This window comes from Mus caroli, unplaced genomic scaffold, assembly GCF_978045245.1.
Source record: "Mus caroli unplaced genomic scaffold, Mus_caroli_1 scaffold_13, whole genome shotgun sequence".
Taxonomy (NCBI): Eukaryota; Metazoa; Chordata; class Mammalia; order Rodentia; family Muridae; genus Mus; species Mus caroli.
Window position 1 is genome coordinate 111911804 of NW_028227268.1, and position 24659 is coordinate 111936462.

The 24659-nt window shown below is 40.6% G+C and overlaps 1 protein-coding gene across 2 annotated transcripts in view; it reads right to left on the bottom strand.

Moving 5' to 3' along the window:
• Positions 1-453: 453 nt before the first annotated feature.
• Positions 454-24659, bottom strand: part of Spmip7 (sperm microtubule inner protein 7) — a 49894-nt gene continuing 25688 nt past the window's right edge. For both annotated transcript variants that reach the window (XM_021177968.3, XM_021177969.3), the window contains 3 exons: positions 24288-24395; positions 6226-6333; positions 454-662 (listed from right to left, as the gene is read on the bottom strand). In XM_021177968.3, coding sequence (XP_021033627.1) covers positions 539-662; positions 6226-6333; positions 24288-24395 — 340 coding nt within the window. In that variant the 3' untranslated portion in view covers positions 454-538. The remainder of the gene's footprint in view (positions 663-6225; positions 6334-24287; positions 24396-24659) is intronic.

Here is a 24659-nt window from a genome sequence, read left to right on the forward strand (position 1 = left end):
GTCAGACCACTCTAATCTGATGATGTATATGGTTGGCCCTGCCTGCCTAAGGACCCTCAGGGAACATAGGAATGCTTCATTCTCTACAACAGAGATTCTGGAAGAGGAGAGAGAATGATTTTTTTCTATCTATCTTTAGATAGTGTGCCCATGTTGTATTGTCCCCTAGGTGACTAAAAGAATGCCCTTGTCTGTCTCTGCTGATCAGCTTTCCCACTGCTGCCATGTGGGGTCTGGGCAAGATTGTCTCTATTTCTCAAACTCATGACCCTCTAGGGAGGCTCCCTATTCCAGGATGGAGGAAGACTCCTTTTGTGGGGCCTCTCTGGGTTCCAGCTACCATCGTGTATCACCAGCAGGGGAAGAGAGAGTCTGAGCTCAGGCCTGGACGTGCTGTTTTTCTATCTACCCCAAATTCAGAAAGACAGACACACTTAGAATATTCTGTGTTCTTCTTCTTCTTTTTTTTTTTCTTCATCACTGTGTACAAAGCCATCCCCTAGGTGGACCGTGAAGTTTCTCAGGGGTGTGGTCTCCTTCAGTACTCAACGGTTTCTTTTTCCTTCTTGTTAAAAGGGTTGTAGGGCTTCACAGTTGTCACCATTTGGGACAATGGGCCCTGGTGACGGAAGCGATCAACTCTCATTTCTTGTAGTAAGAGGCTAGGATCAGAATGGAACAACAAGAAGAAAATGACATAAATAATTTACATGAAAACAAATGCTTCACTTTTATCCAACTAATGATGCACAGAAATGGAAGGAGTAGAGGAGCCAGCAAGGAAAAGGTGGCGAATATCGTGGAAGGAGGGTGGGAATGACCTCTCCTGCTTTGCTTACCATGCCACGTGTTCTGTTTCTGAAAATGTACCCTAGATTTATAGCAAATATTTAGAAAAGAGGTAGACATAGACCAACCCAAAAGCTGCTGCAGGAAGTCCTCAATGGAAGGACCCAGGTGGTAGGTCTACCTCAGGAGGGAGAAAGGCATTTGCATGGAGTTTTCTTGAAGAAAGTAGCAAAGGAAGGTGTGTGGAGAATGCTTGAGAAGGCAGGTACCTGAGCTTGGGGGGAGAGGCTGGTGGGAGGGAAACAGACTCAGGCTGGACAGACATTGGACTGAAGAGCAGGGTCTATGTCTGCCTTGGGTTCAAGCTTTCTGCTTGCTCGGGGATAATCTCATTGTGTGCCTTAGTTGGATTGTTTTCACAGTAGCAATAAATCCACCCTACCAAATTTTTCCTAAGAGTTAATGGGAAGAAAACTGAAAATATGAACTGCTGTGAAGGTAAGGTACCCCCTTAAATTACCACCCTAGAGCAAAGTTGGGCATCCTAGCAATTATTGTGAAGAAGCCTGAGAACCCTCTCTATGTAGATCTCTGCTGTTGAATGCACCATGCAGTTGGTCACATACATGCACTGCAATGCTAGTATGAAGCAAAAAGTCATATAAGCAGTGTGAGAAGGTAACCCCTATGCAGTCATGGACTCTGAAGTAGCTTTATATTTGGGCTATAATTAACATGGTAGTGTATGTATGTATGTGCATGTATATATGTAATCTTTTTTAAAACTGTGTTTAGAAAATGGCACACCTTCTGTGCAGGTAACATCCTAGAGTAAGCACCACGCAGAGAACCCCAGACTCTACGGTAATAAGATTTGAGAGAAGTCCTTGCACACCTGTTCCTTCTTATCTACCATATGTGTGGTCCCATCTACTCCTTGTATACTTTTTCTTATTGTTTTCTTCCCATCTGTTCTTCATCCTGTCCCCATATGAATCCAAAGGCACTTGGAAGTCACTACACCTGACTTGGAATTCAGAATGGAGACTCCTTTCCATTCATCTTCCAAAGTTTAAGCAATTAAAAGGCTCAAGCTGGCCCATAAGTCTTCTCTTCTACAAAGACTCCGGGCAAATGCACCATCCCTATCCTCTGTGTGAAGAGATGTGAACAGTTCTCATTTCCTGTCCCTGCATTAGTCCGCAGTCTGGCAGGAAGCCCTCACTTTACCAGTGCTATCAGAATTCAGATGGCCTAAGGTTGGAGAACAGGGTAGGAGAAAGAGGAAGCAGGGTACTGAGAGTGATTGCTTCTTTAGGAAGTTTAGAAGCCGGGGCTGGAGAGATGGCTCAGAGGTTAAGAGCACTGACTGCTCTTCCAAAGATCCTGAGTTCAAATTCCAGCAACCACATGGTGGCTCATAACCATCTGTAACAAGATCTGACGCCCTCTTCTGGTGTCTCTGAAGACAGCTACAGTGTGCTTACATATAATAATAAATAACTCTTAAAAATATAAAAGAAGTTTAGAAGTCAAGAGACTAGCCAGTCAGTAGAGGAAAGTCAGATGCTAAGTGAGAGATGCATAGAAATGGAGAAGTTTCAAGTGGAGAGGGAAGGGCAAGCCTTTCACAAGTGAGAGGAAGAGAAATATCTTCCTGAGAGGAAGAGAAAGAATCCATGAACTCATGGGGAGCAGGATGGAATAGTGGAGGAAACAAGGGTGTCCCAGGCCTCTTTACAGGGGCATGCTGAAAGGACTGGAGGATTATTTGTAGACCTGAAAGGCTTGGTTATAGCCAGTGCAGAAACAGGTATAGGTGTCTAAAAAGAGAGCAACAGATAACAAAGGCTCAGAAATCATACAGTGGAGTAAAAAATGCAAGAGTTCCCAGATAATGTGATGCCCAGAAGGAAACAGGCATTAGACCACGTAGACACAAGCAAGAGAAAAGCAGCTCACCGCACCTCTATGATAGACAGTCAGACACGTGGCCTTATGCTTTCATAGGGCATTTTCAGAAAAGCACTTGAATAGTGCTACAAAAATGTCAGAGATGGGGACTTCATGGAGGAGAGCTTTGATCAACACCCCCCACCCCTTTCTTTTTACCCCAAGGGCCAGACTAAATGCAGACGGCCCACCTTCCTGTGAGAGGAATCATCTTTATGTCAATGCAGAGTTGTTTTAAATCTACACTCTTCCTTTTTCTCTGGACTTTTCTTTTCTCAGGCCAGAAGCATCTCAGCTGCTGATGGTTTTTGTGAGGGGTGACTGTGCCCTGTAGGCTGGTCAGAGTGAAGCCAACACATGCCTTCCCTGAGGCTGAGGGAAGCACTCTGGTTGCTGCTATTTCTATTCTTCTTCACCCTCAGATTAAGAGCCTCAGAAAAGTCATCTCAGAAGATAGTACCCTGGGGTAATAAATGACACCCATGTGTGTGTTGGCTACAACTGTGGAAGAATCAGGAGCCTGATGGGATGAAAATATTCTTAGGAAAGACTTGGATTTTTCTCTCTGATAGCAAAACAAAGGGTAACTTTTAAGCTTAGAGTAGAGGTTTATCTGAAAGACAAAAGGAACTTTTGCCCGCTGTTGGATTGTCTGCTTCTGTAGAGATGCAGGATGTGTGGGAAGGTGTTACAGCAACAGGATGTCTGGGTAAAGCCTCACACAGTTGGGGTTTAAGGCGCATTGCAAACAAAATGGAGAGCTGTGACTGCATTTGCTTGAATGGGGGTCTTTGAGTTCATAGTGGAAATCATGAACCAGCCAGCCAGAACTTTTAACCTTCACACTTCTATCCTGATAGGTACAAGGGTATATTTAATGTTGTCATTGTTTGTGTTCTCTATATGCAACAAAATTGTAATTGTTTCAGTCTTGCTTTCAGAAATGGATTTGTAACATGGGAAATGTGCCTTGACATAGACCTTGCAATGGTATCTTGGGTATCACAGTAAAAGCTGGGGCTGCAAGTCAAAAATAATACCGGGTTGTAGCAAACTGAAGCTTCTGCAGAACAAAGAAACAACAAAAGAGAAGACAACCTAAGGATTGGCAAAAATACTTGTGACCTATGTATCTTATAAAGGGTTAATATCTTATAAAGGGTTAATACTAATAAACAAACAACCAAACAAATAAGTGCAACCCAAAAAACCATCAGTGACTAAAGGACCTGCATTTGACTTTCTTCAAAAAAGACAGAATTGTGAAGAAAAAAAAAGTGTGTGAAAAATGCTCTAAATCACAAATGACAAGAGAATGCAAATATAAAATCTCAATGAGATATTGTCTCATACTCTCTAGGAAGACTCTCATCAAAGAGAGAAGACAGGGAACACTGTGCCTTTGGGGAAGAGGGAGTCTTTCCCAGTGTTGGAGGGATTGTAGATTGTTGCAGTCATTAAGTAAAACAGCATGGGAAGGCCAGAGCTTGTACAACATGGAGTTCTAAGATCATCTAGAAATCCATGGGAGGAACATAGGCATCGAAGGGCATAAGAACTGCTTCAAAGAGACATCTATATCGCATGTTCATGCTGTCTTTAATAGCCAAGATATGGAATAACCCAGATGAGTATTGATGGGCGAGTTAGAGATATAACAATGCAAATTAAAATCCCCCTGGAATATTCTTCAGTCTTAGAAAAGAATCTGAATGATATCAAGGGAGATACTGACATTTGCCATAATGTGGGCAAACCTAAAGGGCATTATGATAAATGAACAATTCAGCTGTAGAAGAAAAATATGGCATGATCTCTCTCTCTCTCTTTCTCTCCTCTCTCCTCCTCTCTCCTCTCTCCTCTCTCCCTCCCTCTCCCTCCCTCTCCCTCCCTCTCCCTCCCTCCCCCTCCCCTTCCCTCTCTCTCTCTCTCTTCTTCCTTCCCTCCCTCTTTCTCTTTTTGAGATGGGATCTTACTATGTATCCCTGGCTGGCCTAGGATTCTCTATGTAGACCAGGCTGGACTTGGACTCAGAGATACTGCCTGTCATTGTCTTTCAACTGAGTGATGGGGATTAGAGGCATGTGCCACCATGCCTGGCCCTCTTATGTTTAGTGTTCATTTCACTGTTCTGGAATTAAGTGTGGGGATATGTGCATTCAGTGCCTGGTCCAAGTGGAGATATATATGTGATAAATGGAACATTCCCCTATTTGAGCGAATGTGATCTAAAGAAAGATGCCCTGGTGGGGAAGTGTTGTGGATGTGGTCTAATGCTGCATGGATTATGTTAATTTGGTCCCCCAAATTACATCTGCACATGCACAAGCTGAGAGACCCTGTCATTTTGATTGGTAAATAAAATTGCAGGCAGCTAATAATAGCTGGTCAAGGAGACAGAGGCAAGACTTTAGGATTCCTGGGCAAGGGACTGGTGAAGGAGCCGGAAAGGGAAGAGTGGCCATGCTAGGAGAGGAGTGGAAGCTATGCCTGAGGTGTGCTGGACAGAGAACACAGATGTCACATATGTGCTTGGGAACTCAGCCCAAGAGGGCTGCAGATCTGGGTCCAGGACAGTCAAGATGGAATACAGGTTTTAGTAAGTAATAATTCAGGAATATGGGAGGGGAGTGAGTTAGCTATGTGGAGGTCTGGAAGTGGGCCAGCCATTGACCTGTTTAAGGCATATTAAAATATAAGGCTGTGTGTGTGTGTGTCTTTCATTTGAGAACCCAGGACACTGGGGTGGCTAGTGAATGAGGAGAGCTGCCCCCACTGCCAGGATGATTTGAGTAGAGTTATTTGGGTCAAGCAACAGGGAGGAACACCCATCATAGCTGGTTCACTTGCACATGCCTGCCTTAGACTCAGGTAACACCTGCATTTACAGAACTGTGTAGTGCTTTCAGTTTAAAACCAAGACCTCTACCAAGTGCTTACAACTCTGAGAACAGTGGGCTGCTTCCCACTTCTGATTGCCAATACATTATTCTTCCATTATCTCCATCCACTGTCTCCTGTTTCAATGTGCAAAAATGGGCATTAAAAGACTTGTGAATTTCAACAGATTTTAAATTTATTTTGTAAAAGAGACATTCACAGGAAAGGAATACACGGCTCCTGGTACACACACTAGGTAGCATACAGCATTAATAATAGCCAATTAATGATGTATGTACACAGCTGGAAGGGTCTCAGAGGTGAGATGCCTTCTCACAATATGCTCTGAATAAGAGTCGAAAGAGACCGTCATTAGCATTGTCAACAGGACCATTAACCTGCGTTTCCTCCCAGAGGCAGTTTGGAGTCAAGTTCCCCTCAGTAGGAAAATGAACTGCTTTCTTTTTTGGACTTGTCTCTCCATTTTTCTTTAGCACTGCAAATTTACACTTAGTATTTAATTGTTCTTTAATGGAATAGCCATAATTATCATTTCTCTTTCTAATGTATGTAAGCAAACTGAGTAATCGGATTCCGACTTACCGGTTCATCTCTGAATCTGTTGATGGCACTCTTGATGGAATGTTAGAATTTGTTGGGTGGGTGGCTGTGAAATGAACCTTGCCAGTGTATCCTGGGATATTCGCAGACCTGAAGTCAACAGTGAGAAGAGGGGCATAGAAGGAGATTAAAATAATGATTTGTAAAATAGCCATAGTAACTAGATGCACATATGAAAATAGAAAGGAAGAGGCGGTCAAACTGTTTCTCTCTTATAAGGTCCAGGGCTTGGGTACATAACCAGGAAAGGAGACATCAGTACATCCAGGCAACATCTCATCTCTGGTGCTAAAATACTTATTCCAGTGTGTTTGTGTGTGTGTGTGTGTGTGTGTGTGTGTGTGTATGTGTGTATGCTGTGACTTACCGGTGAGCTAAGTTGCTTACTGAACAGCATATACATGCCACACATAACTTTGTACTGATAACCCCGATATCAATAAAGACACATGCTTGTGTTTACACTCATGATGTCTTTGGTCAAATGTATTTCTTGCCACCATAATCCTTCATATCCTAGATTTCAGATGCTTTTCTGAAACTGCGTTGACAATACATGTAAATCCGTGCAGTAGCACCACACTGACTTGTTTGTTTTAAACTACCCACTTCTCTTCCCTGCCATGGTTAAAATAAGAAAACATAAAAACACAGGAAAAGGTTCTGTAGCGTGTACAGAGAAGACCTCTGTAGCAAAGGCAGTCAACTGAGAATCTTGAATAATTTAACTCAGTCATTCAGAAAGACATGAAGAGTCACTAAAATGCTTGTCTTAACATTCAAAATGGTTTACCCAGATGGCTTACTAAGAAGAAGGAGAGGGTGGGGCACAGAGCCCCACATGAGGCTCAATCCTGGGGCCTGCCTTAACTACCAGGAGCCCAAGAAAAAAGATTTAATTGTACACCAAACAGCTTGGACACAATGCTGGTATCTAAGCCTTGAGCTGACGCTTATCGGCACCTCAGTCTCAGCCTGCTGCTGTCTCACTGCAGAAACATTACAGCCACCATTGTAAACACAGCCCAAGTTGTATCTTTTCAACTCTGTGGTTTGTACCTCCCTTCCCTGGCAAACCTTTTGAGAGCATGATATCCCATGCTTATTTCTTATTTAAAATGTACAACACTAAATACAAGACAGAAGCAACAGACCCATGTCTACTAAAGGAGAATTCTCCTGTGGATGTCTTGGCTATGTCCTTTCCTTATAGCTAATGAACCCAACATTTTCTCTGGGAGTGATTTAGCTGCAGAGACATTTTGCAAAAGGGAGCTTAAGGAAGGTTGTTCCTTGTTATGGACTGTATCTTAAATGTCATCCAACGGCCTTTCTTGCACTGACAGACTGATTTTTAGTTTGAAGATGGTAGAACCTTTGAGCTATAGGACCCACAGAGATGGAGTTGGGTACAGGGAGAGTACTCTTAGGAGGCTGCTGGGGGTGGATCTCCCTCTGCATCCTGGTTGCAATTTGAACAGACTTCTCCAGGATTTGCTACTTCCATGTTATACTGCATGATCGCAGATCCAAAGAGACATGGCCAAGAACTATGGACTGAAACTATGTACATTGAACATATATACGTGAGTGTGGGTGTGTGTATACATACATACATATAAATATATACACATATATATGAGTGTATACACACACACATATATATATGTATGTGTATATATATATTCTCTTTATAGTTGTTGTCTTATTTCAGGCATTTTTTTTCTTATTGACAGAAATTGGACTAACACATTCCTCAAAATATCAGGTGACAGGAAAAGAAAAGGGATGTTAGTGAGGTAAGTGCATGCTCTGGTGTCAGGGTAAAGACAGAGGCCAAGTGATTCCTGTCATCAGCCCTGGGATCTGGTGTCTGGTTAGACTCCTGGCCCATTGTTTACTCAGCCATGATATCAGATAGTGATATAACCTAAAGGCCTTGTGGAGTGACTATAGCTCACCCTGTCATTTCTTGGTGATTTTTCCTAGGTTGATTCTGTGTTAGAATTCTGTATCAGAATGTTATGGGAAAATTATATAGCAAACAGGAAGTTGCTACAATAAAGCTCACGGCTGTCTTGAGTGTGCCATTTTATGGCTCTCGTTGGTGGCCTACTGGCTTAAAGCTAATCACATTGGGTATACCTCCACACTTAAAAACAAGGCAAAATCACTTCAAGAGTTACAGGTCAGAATAAATGGTATGAATTGACATGATTTCTGAGGCTAGAAAAAGGAACAGCAAAACCAAGGCCCCACACTGAGAGGACTGAGAGGCCTGCTTCTGCAAGCCTGTCTACCCCCTCACTGCCTGCGGGGTGTCATCAACCTTCAGGAAAACTCTCTGGGCCCCAGTCCAGCCAACTGCAGTTGAAATGGTAGAGACAGGACAATTTAAAAAATAAAATATTTACAAACTGGAAGCCTCATAGTTGGAGAATACAAAATTTATATAGCACACACAGCTACAAAGACTTGCAAATTGCTCTACACACTGAAGTACTTGGCTGTTTAAAAGATGGTGATCTATGTACCAGATTCCACTACTCTGACTAAATCAGGAATGACAGGGCCTGGGATTCTTGCCTTGCTAGCTATCATTTCTCAAAGGTTCTAGAATGGGATGAGGGAGACGTTGTTGTAAAGTCAGTTGGAAGGGCCTGTATGACTGAATAGGAGCTGCCAAGTTCTGGGCAGTGTCCCTTGGGATTTCTTGGGAGTTTCTTAAAGTGTAGCTGTAAGGTGGAGAGGTACCAAAAATGAGGTCAAACTACTGATGTGTGTGTGTGTCTCTTCCCCCAAGCATTCTTTGAAGCTTCCATGCATGTTACCAAGGAAATCCCCTCCATCTGGGTGACAGGTTTTTTCCATTGCCTTTGAAACACCTGCAGAAGTAAAGTGCTTCTGAAGTCGAAGTCCTCAGACAGGCAGCTAAGATGCCAGAGAGGTGGATATGAGCAAGGTATCAATCACGAGTGGGGCTTCATTTAAAACCCACCGGGCTCTGTGTGACTCTGAGGCTTGTAGACAATTTACTGACCTTGACTGGCATCTATGTTATATTACATAAAGGTTGTTCTATGGTTCATCTTCTCTAATAATGATGACGTACTATATAGCTAGTAGCTGCTTAGGCTGAGGATGAATTTAGCTGCATAATAAAGTGCTAAAATATTTGAAAATGAAAGTTCTCACCCATGCTCATGCTAAATATATTTCCCTTAACCCTGGCCTACAGAGACATCACAAGAGAGCATTTTTGCCCTTGTGTGATATAAGCATATGTATGGATTTGCCATCTAAATACAATCTTATGTGCATTTATAAATGTGTATATAGGTACATAGATTTAAAGATGACTATCTGGGACACGTAAGCTGCTTCTGGGAGGGGATGTTTTTCACCTGTAGGAAAGCAAGCCAGGAAAAGTATGGAGACAATGGAGTAGACCTTAATATTTGCTGCACATTTAGAGAACTCTACCTGCCCTCGTGGGAAAAGGCCAGAACCAGCACCTCATTTGCACTGATTCTCCATTTGTTTTTATCTTTGCTTCTAGCTTCCTGGCCTTGACCCCATCTTTGGGGCTCCAATTACTTCAGAAGTCTTGGTTTAGTTTTGTTTGAATATTTTGTTAGCTAAGTTGACAACTGATTATTTCATCTCAATAAAGCATAACAAAGTAAAAAAAATTTAAATTATTTCAGAAAATTAATCAGCAATATTAGCATTTTTCCTGCATAAGCCTCCTGAGTGTTGGGCTTCTAGTTGTGACACATCAAACCCAATTCATCATAATTCTATACATGCATGGTCTATACTTACAGGTTAAGAAAGTAAGGAAAATATAATTTAAAGTATAATTAAATTACTTAAAAGTAAATGAATTTACTTAAAAATGAGGAAAATATAGTCTACATACAGTATAGGAAAAGTTATGTGGTGTGGAGAATAGATGGTTAAAGATTTAGCCACATATACAGATATCCCAGTATAGTACAGACCACATACTCATTGTGTACAACAAATCCTTTTTAAAATGATGCATATAACTTAGGCAATTTTTCTGTATAATCCTATATCTTATATTGAATCATGTGCACGCATTACAGGAAAGAATAAAGGCAAAGTCTAAATAATATTCTTTTAGCTGAGGAAACTTCAAGCAGTAAGACCATTTCCCAGCCTGGGATTCAGAGCTCATGCAGTGGACTGCACGTAAAAGATCATGAAGGGCTCTCAGCTGAGCCAGGAGGATGATGTAATCACATGTATGTTAGTCCCCTGTGGTACTGGGGACTAAACCTAGGATGTCATTCATGCCAGCACATTCTCTGCTGCTGAGCTACACACTCAGCCAACCCATCTGGAGAAATAAACATGTGGAAGCCTAAAGAACCTAAGTGGGCAAAGACCATGGTGACAAGGAAAGAAGGCAGCCAATGAAATGTTTAATTTTAACTCTGGGGCCTCTCTAAGCAGTGAGATCAACTGAAATCTCTTTTTTTCCTGCCTGAAACTTACTATGTAGCCCAGGCTGCTAGCAATATTTCTGCATGAGTCTCTTGAGCTCTGGGCTTCCAAATGTGAGACATGTCCAGTACATTTTACATTTTTATTTTTCTAAAAGGTTTAAATTTAAGTTAATTTTTTTTCTATCAAGAAATAGACCTAGGACAAATTTCTGTTCAAGGAAATACATTTAGGTTCAAGGATATAGCCACCGGTGTGCACTAGGATAAGGCAAGGCCATGTAAAAACTATTGTTCTGAACTTGTAATGAACATATAGAGTGAAACACTGCTTTGCACTTAATATCAGCATCCTTCTGTAACTCTCATTTTATGTGACATTCTTATCTCTGAGGTAATTTTGTAAAGAACTTTTTGTCTAAGAAGGTATAAAAAGGCCAGAGAAAATAAGTAAAATTGTTGATTGAATGGTTTGGCTTAAGAGCTCTGCCCCATCCATCCATCCATTCATTCATCCAAAATTTTCTTTTTTATCTTTAATATCTTTGCATGTTTATGTGAGTGTAGTGCTCACAGAGGCCAGAAGGCAGCACTGGATCCCCTGAAGTTGGAGATACAGACAGTTGTGAGCTGCCTAATGTAGGTGTTGGGAAATGAACTCAGGTCCTTTGGAAGAGCAGCACATGTTTTAGGCACAGAGCCGTCTTTCCAGTTCCACACATCTAGTTCAAGAAACTTTCTGAGCCATCTTCATCTTTACTGTACCCTATCCAGGGTCACTGCACCTTCCTTGAAAGGCCTGGAGCAATGTAGCACGACTAAGGAAGACTGTGGACCATGGAATTGTGGTCATATGCAGAATCAACAAGAGGAATTCCAATGTGGAGGGAGGGGGAGGAGAGGCCACTTAGGGAAAGTGTATGAGAGAGAGAAGGATGGGCTCTGAGGATGAAATGAAGGATAAGACCAACAGAGAGGCAAGGAAAGAGGGATAGATAGAGTGTATTTAGAATTGTGATGAATCTGATGTTTCCATTCACTGCTTTGTGATGAGATGAATTTTCTGGAATGCCTTAAGATAGGTGTTCCAACCATTCTTAGGAGTTGGTAATTTTGTTGCTATTATCAACATCCCATGGATACGTTTTTCTTTTTCTGTCATCTACACTTTTCACACCTTCCATTTACAAGGAAAGAAAGGGATAATACGACTCAAGGCTTTTCCTTTACACAAGGATGAGTCCCAAGAGCCAGCTACATGCAGGGTGCACACAGCACTGTAGTCCATGTGTTAAGGACAGGCATCTGCCACACGGTCAGAAGGTCCATTATCTAGACGTAACCTCACTGCTCCTGAAACAAGCCATTTGGGGCTCCTCATGTAATTTTCTCTGACCTCAGCCTCCTTGTTTGCAGAAAGGGAACAGAACTGGTTTCTTTGCTTCTGGCTTGTTCATACTATTTTGAAAAATAAAGGAGAGAGTAGTTGTGAAAGAGCTCTGGGAGGGCCAAAGTGTCTAGAGGCAAGGAGAAGCAACAGGCTCACACTGGGGACAGCTAATAACAGCAAGTCTTAGCCTGGGCTGTGGGGTGAGTTCTCTAAGGCTGAGAGCATTCCACTTAGCTGCTGGAGATCACCAGATGTTCTCCGGATGCTGGTTGGGCATCTATGTTGAACAATCATCTTGATTGGCTGATGTGTCCTCACAGACATCCCCACATTGAGAAAGCAGAGGCAGTTGTAAGACTGTGACCTTCTGTAACAGATGGTAGTCTTAGTTGTGATGGGGTAGTGGTCTATGACCTGGACCTGCACCTCGCTCACAGGCCATCTTCACCTTTCTCTGGGAAAATTAGGGCCACATCCTTCTAGGGCAGGTGCCATGGGCTTTCGTCTCCATTTCCACTCCATTGGGAAAGAAAAGACACTTGGTAGCTCTTCTTCTCTTAGGTCAGAGATAGGACAGGTTGCTCCTGGGCACTGAGTGTGCACAGGCCTGCCGGTACATTTCATTCAAGTTCGACTCTCTGTTCTGACCACTCCTGGCTGGGCTGAGGTGGAGACACAGGGACATGGAGCAATCCCTAAAGGAACAGGTCTTGGGTTCAGCCTCGTCAAACATCTAGGCCATCTCTTGTGTAAAGAGGCAAAGTCAGACTGAAGCAAAAGTGATCCTTACCTTAATTTCCTGTTTGATTCAGATTAGAAACGGGGATTAATTAAATAATTTATAGAAGTTCCTGACTATCATTCATGCCCAGGAAAGGCATTGAAAAGAAATGTCAATCAAGCTATTCTAAATTCCTGTTCTACCTTATGAATAGTTTGGATTCTCTTGGTCCCCAACCTACTCTCAAGCTATAAGTTCCCTAACTTTGAATGCCTCCTTTATTTTTCAAAATAGTGTGAGCAAGCCAGAAGTGCAGAAACCAGTTCTGTTCCTGTTCTGCAGACAAGGAGGCTGAGGTCACAGAAAATGACATGAGGAGCCCCAAATGGCTTGTTTCAGGTTACATCTAGATAATGGATCTTCCACAAGTGCCAAAACTGTTATTTATAATGAGAAAACACGTCATAATTCTGTTTGTATGGATGTGTTATATATGGATGTAGGCATAATTGTAAAGAAAATATATGATGCAGAAGTTATTTTTCCTTCATTGGTTATAACAGGAAAATGCTTTAGTGAGAACTTGGTGTAGTCTCTTAGAGGAATATTATGCAACCATTAAATGAATTGTGGAGAAAACAATCAGTGTTTATTTATAAATCTTACATTCATGCAAACTCTGTGTGTGAATATAGACACACCATGCACATATATCACAGACTTCATAGATCCATAGATAAAGGATCATCAAATCTCCAACACTGGTATTTAAAACCAAAGAGACAGTTTACTTTCTGAATTTAAAAATACTTGGATTACAGTTACATCAAGATATGTAGATGTTAAAAGGTGAGCTATGCTAATACTAGAGGTGAGCACAAACATGGGATAGTTGTACCAGCTCTGGAAAATGAACAACTGGTTTGAGAATGCTGCTAAATTTTCACCTTGTAATCTATTCCAAGGAATCTCCGTTAAGGAAATAATTTTAAATCATGAAAGACATATGTAAAATATTTGAGGGGATTATATATAATAGCAAAAAGAGAAAGGAAATAATTTATATATAAATTTAAATCTGTCAAGTACCCTACATTTGAAAGAACAGAAATGGTGTTTAGGAAAGTCTCTTTCACAATCATGCTGCAATGCGGAGGTAGTGCTTGCTCCCTGTGGCATATCACAGCAGTGGGTGCTCCTTGTGGCATATCACAGCAGTGGGTGCTCCCTGTGGCATATCACAGTGGTGGGTACTTCCTGTGGCATATATCAGCAAGAGTGAGAAGGGCATATGATAAGCGGGAAAGGTGAGTCTAATAGCAGTTATGTTCTCATGGGAGAATTTGTGTTTGTGTTTGCTATTGTTTTCTGCACTCAATTCTTATTATGATCAAATTAAATTCTACAACAGAAATAATAAATTACATTTTAAACTGTTGAAGTATGTAGTCCAATGTAGTCCAGATGACCTGATAACTAGGAAAAGAAGAGGGAGGAGGAAGAGAAAGAAGAAGGAAGGAAGGAAGGAAGGAAGGAAGGAAGGAAGGAAGGAAGGAAGAAAGGAAGGAAGGAAGGAAGGAAGGAAGGAAGGAAGGAAGGAAGGAAGGAAGGAAGGAAGGAAGGAAGGAAGGAAGGAAGGAAGAAATCACCTGAAGGAAGTTTGAAAGATAATGCCCTGCTAGGGGTGAGGGTGGGGTGGGGGCGTGGGGTGTTGATAAGGACAATGTAAATCTACTGGGTAATGTTTTGTGTTGCTGAAGGACAGCATCATGGTAAATGTAAGGTCATGATTAAGCATCAATCTTCCGGACCCTAAAGGATATCACAGGGTACATTTAGGTAAGAAGTTCTTTTAAACTGAAACTTCAAAGAAAGTCATGCTTGCATTTGAATAGTAAATTTGTTTGTTTGTTTGTTTGTTTCCCCCTACTTGGTACAAAATAAAAATTTGAATTTCCATATTTGAGACTTTATTGAGATGAAGACATATTTTATAAATTCTATAATTTTGTTAGCCCAGTGTGATATTGTACAAAATACATAACATTTAATTTGAGACCTATCTGTAGGTAGTACAACTACCAAATGGGCAAGCAGGAGATCAGCACAAAGCCAGATGCGGGGCTTCTCATTTGGAGCATGGAAGGAGATGGCGAGGTTCCCGGGGCACAAAGAGTTCAGAAGAGTTCACTAGAAATCTATTTCACGAGGTCAGTGTGGACACACACACAGGCATTTACTTCGCAGTTGAGTATATTAAGAACGACACTGTGTGTCACAGCATCCATAAACACTTCATGATAAAAATGGGCAACATTTGTTGTGTTAAAAGGTCATGATTCTGTTAAAAACCAGAAAAATCAATCACGAGAAGAAACTTTGCAACCTGGGACGCCCTCTAGCGCTCATATCGGAGAAACACAGCTAAATGTCAGTTGTCTATTAAAACACAAGCTTCAGCAAGATAAGATAAAAGGCACTCTTCCAAATTCTTCAAAGAAATGCCCTCTTTTTACATTTTAAAAAATTTAAATGACTCTTATTTTCGTTTCAGCGTCTTTTAAGAATGACTCCAAGGAAAGTTTGATTTCAAAAGCAAGGTTGTCTCACAAAACATTTCAAAGTTTAAGTATATACTTGAATAAAAAGAAACATTACCAAAATCTTATGCTTGGTGAACACTTTAAGATAGGCTTTCTCCAGAGCAATTTGACAACAAAAGGAGATCAAGGGGATACAAATTGGAAAAGATGAAGTCAAAATATCACTTTTTGCAGATGATATGATAGTATATATAAGTGACCCTAAAAATTCAACCAGAGGACTCCTAAACCTGATAAACAGCTTCAGTGAAGTAGCTGGATATAAAATTAACTCAAACAAATCAATGGCCTTTCTCTACACAAAGAATAAACAGGCTGAGAAAGAAATTAGGGAAACAACACCCTTCTCAATAGTCACAAATAATATAAAATATCTTGGTGCGACGCTAACTAAGGAAGTGAAAGATCTGTATGATAAAAATTTCAAGTCTCTGAAAAAAGAAATTAAAGAAGATCTCAGAAGATGGAAAGATCTCCCATGCTCATGGATTGGCAGGATTAACATTGTAAAAATGGCTATCTTGCCAAAAGCAATCTACAGATTCAATGCAATCTCCATCAAAATTCCAACTCAATTCTTCAAGGAATTAGAAAGGGCAATCTGCAAATTCATCTGGAACAACAAAAAACCTAGGATAGCAAAAACTCTTCTCAAGGATAAAAGAACCTCTGGTGGAATCACCATGCCTGACCTAAAGCTTTACTACAGAGCAATTGTGATAAAAACTGCGTGGTACTGGTATAGTGACAGACAAGTAGACCAATGGAATAGAATTGAAGACCCAGAAATGAACCCACACACCTATGGTCACTTGATCTTCAACAAGGGAGCTAAAACCATCCAGTGGAAGAAAGACAGCATTTCAACAAATGGTGCTGGCACAATAGGCAGTTATCATGTAGAAGAATGCAAATTGATCCATTCCTATCTCCTTGTACTAAGGTCAAATCTAAGTGGATCAAGGAACTTCACATAAAACCAGAGACACTGAAACTTATAGAGGACAAAGTGGGGAAAAGCCTTGAAGATATGGGCACAGGGGAAAAATTCCTGAATAGAACAGCAATGGCTTGCGCAGTAAGATCGAGAATTGACAAATGGGATCTCATGAAACTGCAAAGCTTCTGCAAGGCAAAAGACACCGTCAATAAGACAAAAAGACCACCAACAGATTGGGAAAGGAACTTTACTTATCCTAAATCAGATAGGGGACTAATATCCAATATATATAAAGAACTCAAAAAGGTGGACTCCAGAAAATCAAATAACCCCATTAAAAATGGGGCTCAGAACTGAACAAAGAATTCTCACCTGAGGAATACCGAATGGCAGAGAAGCACCTGAAAAAAATGTTCAACATCCTTAATCATCAGGGAAATGCAAATCAAAACAACCCTGAATTCCACCTCATACCAGTCAGAATGGCTAAGATCAAAAATTCAGGTGACAGCAGATGCTGGCAAGGATGTGGAGAAAGAGGAACACTCCTCCATTGTTGGTGGGATTGCAAGCTTGTACAACCACTCTAGAAATCAGTCTGGCGGTTCCTTAGAAAATTGGACATAGTACTACTGGAGGATCCTGCAATACCTCTCCTGGGCATATATCCAGAAGATGTCCCAACCGGTAAGAAGGACACATGCTCCACTATGTTCATAGCAGCCTTATTTATAATAAGCTGGAAAGAACCCAGATGCCCCTCAACAGAGGAATGGATACAGAAAATGTGGTACATTTACACAATGGAGTACTACTCAGCTATTAAAAAGAATGAAATTATGAAATTCCTAGCCAAATGGATGGACCTGGAGGGCATCATCCTGAGTGAGGTAACCCAATCACAAAGGAACTCACACAATATGTACTCACTGATAAGTGGATATTAGCCCAGAAATTTAGAATACCCAAGATATAAGATACAATTTACAAAACACATGAAACTCAAGAAGAATGAAGACCAAAGTGTGGACACTGTGCCCCTTCTTAGAATTGGGAACAAAACACCCATGGAAGGAGCTACAGAGACAAAGTTTGGAGCTGTGACGAAAGAATGGAACATCGAGAGACTGCCATATCCAGGGATCCACCCCATAATCAGCTTCCAAACGCTGACACCATTGCATACACTAGCAAGATTTTGCTGAAAGGTCCCAGATATAGCTGTCTCTTGGGAAACTATGCCAGGGCCTAGCAAACACAAAAGTGGATGCTCACAGTCAGCTATTGGATGGATCACAGGGCTCCCAATGGAGGAGCTAGAGAAAGTACCCAAGGAGCTAAAGGGATCTGCAACCCTATAGGTGGAACAACATTCTGAACTAACCAGTACTCCGGAGCTCTTGACTCTAGCTGCATATGTATCAAAAGATGGCCTAGTCGGCTATCACTGGAAAGAGAGGCCCATTGGACACACAAACTTTATATGCCCTAGTACAGGGGACGCCAGGGCCAAAAAAATGGGAATGGGTGGGTAGGGAAGTGGTGGGGAGGGTATGGGGGACTTTTGGGATAGCATTGGAAATGTAATTGAGGAAAATACGTAATAAAAAATATTAAAAAAAAGATTGGCTTTCTCCTTTCAATTTTTTAAAAGAATTATTGTTTAAATAGTAATGACTTCTTGGCTCCTTCAGACTTGACAAATGGTGGTAGGTGTCATCAGCCTTTGGAGTGCCACATGTAAAAATGACTTCTCCACAGTCATGGGTAAAAAAGCAAAGTCAGGTGTGTGTGTGTGTGTTTGTGTGTGTGTGTGTGTGAAATTGTCTGTCCACCAAGATTTTTAGCTTGTTGGAGGCAAATTCTTTTCTATTTTCTATTTATATTAGAACAGCTCTTAGCATGTCTTCCAGCCCTAGACAGACATGCTTAATTAAATTAATTCCTTGATAAAACAATTTATACAAATGTACTAAAGCTAACGTTAATTTTGAAGGATATTTTATAGCCTGACAGAGAGGAAAAAAAGAATTAGGTTAAATTAATAATAGAAATAAACATATAACAGGAGTTTTAAAAAACAATTATTTACCAACAGAATATAGCAGAAGGTGATCCAATAAGAAATTTATCTACTTCTGTTTGTGAGCATAACATCTTTTAAAAGATAAAATTAATTAACATTCAGCTAGTTGTAACAATTTATGCCATGACTATATGAAGTCCTTGGTAAGCGCTGTCAATCACAGAAACCAATGTGAGAATTTCTCTTACATTTGACAGCTCTGTAGCATAGAAGAAAGGTAATAGAACCACTGTTTCAGATAACTGAATAAACAACATAATTTTAAAAATGTGCCCCTCAAAATGACCATTTCTTGTCCTTGTGTCTAAACAATATAGTATGACAGCTACTTAGATGCATGTACAGTGTACTAGCTATCACAAGAAACCTAGGGAGGATGCATACAGTATGTTTTGCCAAATATTAGAGCATTTTATATATGGATTTGAGCATCCTCAAGTTTCAACATCTGCAGGTCTTTGGAACCAAATCCTCTGACCCTAAAGCAAAGCTCTGAGCCTGTATGTATATGCTATGTACTTTATAACAGCCATAAACAGTTGTGGAGGCTGCACATGATGACCCCGCCATAGTCTAGGGAGTTTTAATATTTGGTCCCCAGTCTGTGGCACTCTTTGGGCAATTTAAGAGGTATGACTTTTCTGAAGGAAGTACATCATCTAAGCCAGGCTCTGAGGTTTCAAAGCCTTGCACCAGTTCCATTGCTCTTGCCTTTCCTTGTTTGTTTGTTTGTTTGTTTGTTTGGTGAGCTCTCAGCTTGCTGTTCCAGCTGCTTCCTCCCAGATAAGATCCACGCATAAATAAACCCTTCCTACTGCAAGATGCCTTGGCCATGGTATTTCTATTGCAGCAATAGGAAAGTAACTAAGGTAACAATAGGAAAGTAACTAAGGTAACAATAGGAAAGTAACTAAGGTAACAATAGGAAAGTAATTAAGGTAACAATAGGAAAGTAACTAAGGTAACAATAGGAAAGTAACTAAGGCAACAATAGGAATTAACTAAGGTAACAATAGGAAAGTAACTAAGGTAACAATAGGAAAGTAACTAAGGTAAAACAATAGGAAAGTAACTAAGGTAACAATAGGAAAGTAAGGCAACAATAGGAAAGTTACTAAGGCAACAATAGGAAAGTAGAGAAAAGCACCTGGGTAGCTAGGGCGCAGGGTCGGCTGACACTCGCCAGCTACCCACAACACCCGCCACAGGATCTTAAGACTTCTGGAGAGTGGAACACAGCTTCTGCTCCAATCCAATTGTGCGCGGGACCTGAGACTGCATTAGTTAGGGAAGCAGAAAATCGGCCTGAGTAGGACCACAGGCCTCTTCCGGCTGGACCAGCACCAGGGTACCGCCAGCTACCCATGACCCCCGCCACAGGATTTTGAGACTGCTGGTGAGTGGAACACAGCTTCTGCTCCAATCTTTAAACAGTGACAACGACAACAACTAACCCCAGAGATTACCAGATGGCGAAAGGTAAACGTAATAATCTTACTAACAGAAACCAAGACCACTCACCATCATCAGAACCCAGCACTCCCACTTTGCCCAGTCCAGGGCACCCCAACACACCGGAAAAGCTAGACACGGATCTAAAAGCATATCTCATGATGATGGTAGAGGACTTCAAGAAGGACTTTAATAACACACTTAAAGAAATACAAAGGAACACTGGTAAACAGGTAGAAGACAGTAAAGAGGAAGCACAAAAATTCCTTAAAGAATTGCAGGAGAACACTGCTAAAGAGTTACAAATCCTTAAAGAAAAACAGGATAACGTAATCAAACAGGTAGAAGTCCTTAATGAAAAACAGGAAAACACATCCAAACAGATGATGGAAATGAACAAAACCATACTAGACCTAAAAAGGGAGGTAGACACAATAAAGAAAACCCAAAATGAGGCAACACTGGAGATAGAAACCCTAGGAAAGAAATCTGGAACCATAGATACCACCATCAGCAACAGAATACAAGAGATGGAAGAGAGAATCTCAGGTGCAGAAGATTCCATAGAGAACATCGGCACAACAATCAAGGAAAATGTAAAATGCAAAAAGATCCTAACTCAAAATATCCAAGAAATACAGGAAACAATGAGGAGACCAAACCTACGGATAATAGGAGTGGATGAGAATGAAGATTTTCAACTCAAAGGACCAGCAAACATCTTCAACAAAATTATAGAAGAAAACTTCCCAAATCTAAAGAAAGAGATGCCCATGAACATACAAGAAGCCTACAGAACTCCAAATAGACTGGACCAGAAAAGAAATACCTCCCGACACATAATAATCAGAACAACAAATGCTCTAAATAAAGATAGAATACTAAAAGCAGTAAGAGAAAAAGGCCAAGTAACATATAAAGGCAAGCCTATCAGAATTACACCAGATTTTTCACCAGAGACTATGAAAGCCAGAAGATCCTGGACGGATGTTATACAGACACTAAAAGAACACAAATTCCAGCCCAGGCTACTATACCCAGCCAAACTCTCAATTAACATAGATGGAGAAACCAAAGTATTCCACGACAAAACCAAATTCACACATTATCTCTCCACGAATCCAGCCCTTCAAAGGATAATAACAGAAAAAAACCAATACAAGGACAGGAACCACGCCCTAGAAACAACAAGAAGGTAATCCCTCAACAAACCTAAAAGAAGACAGCCACAAGAACAGAATGCCAACTTTAACAACAAAAATAACAGGAAACAACAATTACTTTTCCTTAATATCTCTTAATATCAATGGACTCAACTCCCCGATAAAAAGACATAGACTAACAAACTGGCTACACAAACAAGACCCAACATTTTGCTGCTTACAGGAAACTCATCTCAGAGAAAAAGATAGACACTACCTCAGAATGAAAGGCTGGAAAACAATTTTCCAAGCAAATGGCATGAAGAAACAAGCTGGAGTAGCCATTCTAATATCTGATAAGATTGACTTCCAACCCAAAGTCATTAAAAAAGACAGGGAGGGACACTTCATACTCATCAAAGGTAAAATCCTCCAAGAGGAACTATCAATCCTGAATATCTATGCTCCAAATACAAAGGCAGCCACATTCATTAAAGAAACTTTAGTAAATCTCAAAGCACACATTGCACCTCATACAATAATAGTGGGAGACTTCAACACACCACTTTCACCAATGGACAGATCATGGAAACAGAAACTAAACAGGGACACAGAGAAACTAAGAGAAATTATGAATCAAATGGATCTGGCAGATATCTACAGAACATTCTATCCTAAAACAAAAGGATATACCTTCTTCTCAGCACCTCATGGTACCTTCTCCAAAATTGACCACATAATTGGTCACAAAACAGGCCTCAACAGATACAAAAATATTGAAATTGTCCCATGCATCCTATCAGATCACCATGGACTAAGGCTGATCTTCAATAACAAAATAAATAATAGAAAGCCAACCTTCACGTGGAAACTGAACAACACTCTTCTCAATGATACCTTGGTCAAGGAAGGAATAAAGAAAGAAATTAAGGACTTTTTAGAGTTCAATGAAAATGAAGCCACAACATACCCAAACTTATGGGACGCAATGAAAGCATTTCTAAGAGGAAAACTCATAGCTCTGAGTGCCTCCAAAAGGAAACTAGAGAGAGCACACATTAGCAGCTTGACAACATACCTAAAAGCACTAGAACAAAAGAAAGCAAATTCACCCAAGAGGAGTAGACGGCAGGAAATAATCAAACTCAGGGGCGAAATCAACCAAGTGGAAACAAGAAAAACTGTTCAAAGAATCAACCAATCAAGGAGCTGGTTCTTTGAGAAAATCAACAAGATAGATAAAACCTTAGCCAGACTCACTAGAGGGCACAGGGAAAGCATCCTAATTAACAAAATGAGAAATGAAAAAGGAGACATAACAACAGATCCTGAAGACATCCAAAACACCATCAGATCCTTCTACCAAAGGCTATACTCAACAAAACTGGAGAACCTGGATGAAATGGAGAAGTTCCTAGACAGATACCAGGTACCAAAGTTGAATCAAGATCAGGTTAATGATCTAAACAGCCCTATATCCCCCAAAGAAATAGAAGCAGTCATTAATAGTCTCCCAACTAAAAGAAGCCCAGGACCAGATGGGTTTAGTGCAGAGTTCTATCAGACCTTCAAAGAAGATCTAATCCCAGTTCTTCACAAACTATTCCACAAAATAGAAACAGAAGGTACTCTACCCAACTCATTCTATGAAGCCACAATTACTCTGTTACCTATTCCACAAAAAGACCCAACAAAGATAGAGAACTTCAGACCAATTTCCCTTATGAATATCGATGTAAAAATCCAGTATATAAACAAACTCAAAGACAAAAACCACATGGTCATCTCGTTAGATGCGGAAAAAGCATATGACAAGATCCAACACCCATTCATGATAAAAGTCTTGGAAAGATCAGGAATTCAAGGCCCATACCTAAACATGATAAAAGCAATCTACAGCAAACCAGTAGCCAACATCAAAGTAAATGGTCAGAAGCTTGAAGCAATCCCTCTAAAATCAGGGACTAGACAAGGCTGTCCACTTTCTCCATACCTATTCAACATTGTACTGGAAGTCCTAGCCAGAGCAATTCGACAACAAAAGGAGATCAAAGGGATACAAATTGGAAAAGATGAAGTCAAAATATCACTCTTTGCAGATGATATGATAGTATATATAAGTGACCCTAAAAATTCCACCAGAGAACTCCTAAGCCTGATAAACAGCTTCGGTGAAGTAGCTGGATATAAAATTAACTCAAACAAATCAATGGCCTTTCTCTACACAAAGAATAAACAGGCTGAGAACGAAATTAGGGAAACAACACCCTTCTCAATAGTCACAAATAATATAAAATATCTTGGCGTGACTCTAACTAAGGAAGTGAAAGATCTGTATAATAAAAACTTCAAGTCTCTGAAGAAAGAAATTATAGAAGATCTCAGAAGATGGGGTTCAGATTTCATGGAAATATTATGATTCAATTATGAAAGTCAGACTTTTAGTAGTTTTGTAGCATCATTCTTAGCATGGAAATGTAACTTAGTAAAACTTTAGGATGTACTGCTAGGTGGTTTGAATTTTTTAAACAAGATTTATTTTTATTTATACAAGCACCCGTGTCTGTTCACCACATGCATGTGGGTGCTGGAGTCCAGAAGAGGAACTCCAATCCTTTGGAGCTGGAGTAGCAAGTGGTTGTGAGTGCCTGACTTTCTTGGGAACTAAACCTGGGTCCTCTACAAGAGTAGAAAGCTCCCTTAAGGACTGAGCCATCTCTTCAGCTTCAGAATGTTTGATTTTGAAATTGACTGAGTTGTCTTAAATTTTATTTAAAGAGTTGTTCCGTGAATTTTTGTTTGTGGTTAAGGCAGACGTACTTGTCATTTCTGCTATTTTATGCCCATTTAACATATATAGGACTTAGGTTAATATATGAGGATACCATATAAAGTGATATTCTCAGAACTGATGGTTATAATATGCAAGGACTGATGACCTATTGGTCAGCCAAGGCCCTTTATGAATGCTTTCTGTCCCTGGTGGCATTTTGTAACACAAGCACTTTGTGACAGTGACTCAGATGGAGACACTGATGTCACAGGGATAAAGTGACTTGCTCAAGGAACCCCAGGTGAGCCCCCAAACTGTCACTTCATATAGATGACTATTTCTTTCAGGAAACTCACATCTTTCTTTGTAAGTTTTGGTTAATAACAAGCTAGGTGACTTCTTTCCTCTCATTTGTAACTCCATCAGGAAGTTTCATCCTTAGTGATGGGTGAGAATGGCACTTACCGGCTTGAGTTTGTATACTGAAGTTTACAGTGCCTAGGACTGGCCACAGACTTGATATCTCCGTAGGGATTGTCCACATTGTCAGCGTCTGTGCTCTGCACATGACCACTGTGGAAAGGAAAAGGAAAGGACTTAGACTAGTCGAACAAAGCAAATAAGGAATGTTAGATTTGTTGATCAAAAGCACAAGAAGGAAAATATGATGTCAGATGACAACTGGAATGAGAAACAAGAAAGGGAGAGAGGGCTTTTGGTCCTCTGAATGCGAGTCCTCTACGCTGAGGTCAGCGAGTTGAGAAGGAGGGAGTTCGGGGTCTCAGAGTTCAGAGGCTGGGCTTCTGCTGCTCAAGACACAAGGTAGAAGCCAGGACA